The following is a 5347-nucleotide window of genomic DNA, read 5'->3' on the forward strand; positions in this document are numbered from 1 at the left end:
GCCTGGGTGGCTCAGATGGTTAAGCATCTGCCTTCGGCTCAGGTCATATCTCAGGGTCCTGGGATCGAGTCCCGCATCGGGTTCCCTGCTCGGTGCAGAGCCTGCTTCTCCCTCTCCCTTTGCCACTCCCTCTGCTTGTGCTCTTCTGTCTATCTCTCTGTCAAATAAATAAATAAAATCTTTAAAAAAAAAAAAAAGAAAAGTCAAGAAAAGATAAGCAAAATTGTAGAATAATGGTTTCCCCAGTAAGGGGTGGGGATGGGCCATGGATAGGGAATGGTTTATCATCAGGCAGGGGCCCTCAAAGGCCTATAATGGCATTGACAATTTTCTCTTTTTCTTTTTTTTAAGTCATCTCTATACCCAACATGAGGCATGCTCTACCAACTGAGCCAGCCAGGCACCCCTAAAATTTTCTATTTTTTAAGCTAAGAAGTAGGTACATGGGTTTTGTTCTTTTTTTTTTTTTAAAGATTTTATTTATTTGACAGAGAGAGACACAGCGAGAGAGGGAACACAAGCAGGGGGAGTGGGAGAGGGAGAAGCAGGCTTCCCGCGGAGCTGGGAGCCCGATGCGGGGCTCGATCCCAGGACCCTGGGACCATGACCTGAGCCGAAGGCAGGCGCTTAACAACTGAGCCACCCAGGCGCCCCCATGGGTTTTGTTCTATTATTATTTTGTTCTATTATTATATTATCAATATATATATTGATATATAGATATAGATATCCTAATATACATTTATGCATGTGAGATTTATTTAGTAATAATAATTAATAAATAAAATTTAACCATATATTCTTTGACACTACAGTTCCACATCAAACATTGTTCTTAAAAAGCTGAACAAGGACATAAAAGACTGGGGAGAAATACTGGAGGGGGTGAGTTGGGGAGTGGTATTAACAGACATATTGGGCACCTGGGTGGCTCAGATGGTTAAGCGTCTGCCTTCAGCTCAGGTCATAATCCCAGGGTCCTGGGATCGAGTCCCGCATCGGGCTCCCTGCTCCTTGGGAGCCTGCTTCTCCCTCTGCCTCTCTCTCTCTCTCTCTGTCTCTCATGAATGAATAAATAAAATCTTTAAAAAAAAAATTTTTTTAAAAACAGACATATTTACAGTGACCCTCATTTTCTTTTGAACTTTAGTCTTCCATTTTACCTTAATGCTTCCTATGTCTATCTAAAAATCCTTCCTATGCCACAAACCTAAACTCTTCATTTCTTCTGTCTCAAATGTTTCCTAGCTTCTCACCTGTGTTTTTGTTAGAGACCATCTTCTCCATTACCCAGACTCCTTGGCCTCTCACCTTTCTCTGGGCTTCCTTGTGTCAGCTTTTCACATATGCCATTTATAGCTAATACTGTATCTCTGCTACTAGCCCATCAGTTGTTTGATAACTTCTACAAATATGTAGCACTCTAGCATTTTGCGGGTACTCTGTTTAAAAATTCAATAAATGTTGATGAAAGGAATGAAAGAATGAACTTACCATTCAGAGAGAAATGAGGCATTTGGAGATACACTACTACAACAACAATAGCAACTAACAGCCTTTGAGTTCACAATATGAGAAAGGAACTGTTTTTTTTAAAGATTTTATTTATTTGACAAAGAGAGACACAGCGAGAGAGGGAACACAAGCAGGGGGAGTGAGAGAGGGAGAAGCAGACTTCCCGCTGAGCAGGGAGCCCGATGCGGGGCTCGATCCCAGGAACCTGGGATCATGACCTGAGCCGAAGGCAGACGCTTAATGACTGAGCCACCCAGGTGCCCCGAGAAAGGAACTGTTAAAGCACTTTAAAAGTATATCCCATTTTACAGATGACAAAATAAAAGTACAGAGAGGTTAAGTAACTTGCCCAAAATTTTACTGCATGTAAGTGTCAAGACTTGAACCTGGCACTTTAGTTACAGCTGTCTGTACAACTCAAAACTTTATCAGATTAGGAAAAGTTTTTTAAAGACTGGAAGAGACTTACGAAACTGGGAAGGAATGTGACTCAGAATAGATAAATGAGTTCTTAGAAAGGAGGGAGCAAAGTATTAAAGGAGGGACAGTGAAGAATAACAAATTTGGGAGAACACTCTAAAAGGCCTCAAGTTTCTAGTAAGACCTAGAACATCTGAGAACATGCCAACAAAGAAGAGTGAAGAGGTGCCTCTAAGTCAAGCTGAGCCGTCACCTCCAGAGGTTTTTGCCTGCCTATTTCCTCTTCACTCACCTGAGCACAGGCCTTTTGCCAGCTCTCTCTTCACCATCCAGGGCTCTTTCCCTTGTTCCAACAATAATATCACACTGGGCTTAGAAAAGCAAAGTCCTGCATGTATGAGAAGAAACAATTTGGTCATGCTGTAGATATCCCAGAACTCATAACCAATCCTTTAATCAACAGGGAAGGGGGAGTTTACAGTAAGACAGGGATAAATGTGTAAAGGATGTGTATTCAAAATATAGGAAAGCTGAAGCTTCCAACACAGATTAATAACAGACCCGTCCACTGGCAACTTTATAAATATTAAACCATTGCTTTGGCACAGCAACAGACATCCAGCCAAGCACTGAGGATGCCATCCAAAGATTCACAGTGGTGGTAGCAAAGAGGCCCTTATGTGTAGAAACTCAGTTTTACACGGACAAGATATTCTTACCCAGGGACACCAAGATCCTATAGTTCTCCAACATCACATTACTGTACAGATGCCTCTGGGAAGAATTTAGACAGTCCCACTCCTCTTGGGAGAAATCTACAGCCACATCTCTGAAGGTTACCAACTCCTGAAATAAAACAAATAAATGAATGAAATAACTTCATCTCTTACCATATTCTCCTTACTTGTTCTGCCCTAGGCATACTGGGCTCTCCCTGACATTACATCCTCAAACCAAAGATGTCAAGCAAGTTTCCCCTCAGGCCTTTTGTACTTCTCAAATCATTCTGTACAAAAATAGCAAGCTCTTACTCCTGTTCCCTATTTCCCTAACCCTCCTTTATTGTTCGGCATGGCACCTAATTATTTTGTTACTGTCTGCTCCCAGCCTCCACTAAAATGTGAAGTCCATGAGGGCAGAGTACATTTTTGCTTTGCTCACTGCTATATCCCTAGTTATAGGACAGTATTTGGCACACATGACGCATTCAAATATTTGCTGAATAAACTGAATTAATGAATGAATGGTTTGAAAAGTTCAAGAAACTATGGATCAAAAATGAGACCAGGGCGCCTGGGTGGCTCAGTTGGTTAAGTGACTGCCTTCGGCTCAGGTCATGATCCTGGAGTCCCGGGATCGAGTCCCGCATCGGGCTCCCTGCTCAGCAGGGAGTCTTCTTCTCCCTCTGACCCTCCTCCCTCTCATGTTCTCTGTCTCTCATTCTCTCTCTCGCAAATAAATAAAATCTTAAAAAAAATGAGACCAGAAAGTGCTAGGGTGCCTGGGTGGCACAGTCAATTAAGCATCCCACTAGTGGGTGTTTCTGCTCATGTCGTGATCTCAGGGTCCTGAGATCGAGCCCTGTGTCAGGCTCTGTGCTCAGCGCGTAGTCTCTCTCTCCCTCTGCCCCTCCCCTTGCGCACCTTCTCTTTCTCTCTCAAATAAATAAATAAATCTTTAAAAAAATGAGACCAGAAAGTGCTTGCTGTATCTCTGAAAATTGTGCTAGACCAAGGAGAGCAAATCATCAATTCTATTAAAATTCAAATACTTTAATTCAGAGTACTTCAAATTTTGTATAAAGAAATGGGTGTTCTGCTCAGAATACTGCTTCTGCCTGTAGGCTGGGCAAAGTTCTTAAGAACTTGGAGCTATGCTGTGATTCAGCTGGATTCTAGGTTTCTATAATGTGACCACCTGCTGATGAAAATTAACGTCTGTGTGTGTCTGTCTGCTCAGCAGGGAACCTGTTTCTCCCTCTCCTCCCCACTCATGCTCTCTCTTACTATCTCTGTCGCTATCTCTGTCTCTCTCTCAAATAAATAAAATCTTTAAAAAAATTCTTTATTTCTTTCAAAGTTATTTTAAAAATGTGTTTTACAATACAAAAACAAAATGTTTTTTACAGTAACTTTTTTCTTATTTATAATTATATGAAGTAGTTTGTGAGTTTCTTCATCTCTGCCCTACCAATAATATAACAGGAACATTTGTTGCAGAAATGTTCCTGTTAAGAGTTTGGTTCATATGCCATATATGCTTCCAAAAATGTTTTCCTTACCTTACATAAACATATATAATAAATGTATAACTATTTTTTAATATATGACATGCATTTTTCTTTTTTTTCTTTTTTAAGATTTTATTTATTTATTTGACAGAGAGAGACACAGTGAGAGAGGGAACACAAGCAGGGGGGAGTGGGAGAGGGAGAAGCAGGCTTCCCGTGGAGTAGGGAGCCCGATGTGGGACTCGATCCCAGGACCCTGGGACCATGACCTGAGCTGAAGGCAGTTACTTAGCGACTGAGCCACCTAGGTGCGCATGACATTCATTTTTCAATGATTCTTTTAATGAAAGTTAATGAAAATAATGACAATGTCAACATAATGAGCTTAAATTATTACTTTAAAATATCTGACCTCTAACAATTGATCTCTTAAAATATTTGACCTCTCTCTATACATACAATGGAATATTATTTAGCCATAAAAAAAATGAAATCTTGCCATTTGCAACAATATGATGGAGCTAAAGAGGATAATGCTAAGCAAAATAAGCTAGTCGGAGAAAGATAAATACCATACGATTTCACTCATATGTGGAATTTAAGAAACAAAGCAAATGAACAAAGGGGAAAAAAAGAGATAAACCAAAAACAGACTCTTAACTATGGAGAACAAACAGATGGTTACCAGAGGGGAGGTTGGGGGGGGCAGATAGGTGAAATAGGTGAAGGGGATTAGGAATGCACTTGTCTTGATGAACACCAAATAATATATAGAACTATATATTATTATAGAACTAATATATAGATCACTATATTATACACCTGAAAACTAATATAGCACTGTAAGTTAACTACACTGGAATTTAAAAAAAATTAAAAATAAATTTTGATCTCTAACCAAATACTTGGTTTCAAAATCCATTCATAATTGTAATCAAACCAGGATGAAGAAAGTCAACAGTTCTCTTCACCTTTCTGCCCTCATAGAAACATGTTTCCCAGCTGAGAGGACTGACTACTTCCCTTGAATCCCTGTCATGTGGTGACTGTCTTATTTCCCACATTCCTTGTACCACAGCACCTGGAGGTAAGGCAGGTGATCTCTTTGCTCCTTACCTTTGTTTCTAGACCATTACCCCTCCCACCTCCCTAAAAGACACCTAGTTGTTTTTTTTTTTTTTT

At 40.3% G+C, this 5347-nt stretch overlaps 2 protein-coding genes across 3 annotated transcripts in view; one reads left to right on the forward strand and one right to left on the reverse strand.

The window, feature by feature from the left end:
- The window catches only part of ZNF570 (zinc finger protein 570), a 19809-nt gene extending 16602 nt beyond the window's left edge, over positions 1 to 3207 (reverse strand). Inside the window, exons 1-2 of one of the 2 annotated variants that reach the window (XM_081807546.1) lie at positions 2655 to 3207; positions 2228 to 2323 (exon numbers count right to left, since the gene is read on the reverse strand). In XM_081807546.1, the coding sequence (XP_081663672.1) occupies positions 2228 to 2323; positions 2655 to 2688 (130 nt within the window). In that variant the 5' untranslated portion in view covers positions 2689 to 3207. The remainder of the gene's footprint in view (positions 1 to 2227; positions 2324 to 2654) is intronic. The other variant, XM_081807547.1, reaches the window with a different exon arrangement.
- Positions 1 to 3976, forward strand: part of LOC102750133 (uncharacterized) — a 104898-nt gene extending 100922 nt beyond the window's left edge. Inside the window, exon 11 of the transcript XR_004075055.2 lies at positions 3515 to 3976. The gene's annotated coding sequence lies outside the window, so the exon portion shown is untranslated. The remainder of the gene's footprint in view (positions 1 to 3514) is intronic.
- The last annotated feature ends 1371 nt before the right edge of the window (positions 3977 to 5347 follow it).

The sequence above is a fragment of the Leptonychotes weddellii genome, chromosome 16 (assembly GCF_054177405.1).
Source record: "Leptonychotes weddellii isolate Sample4059 chromosome 16, ASM5417740v2, whole genome shotgun sequence".
Lineage (NCBI taxonomy): Eukaryota > Metazoa > Chordata > Mammalia > Carnivora > Phocidae > Leptonychotes > Leptonychotes weddellii.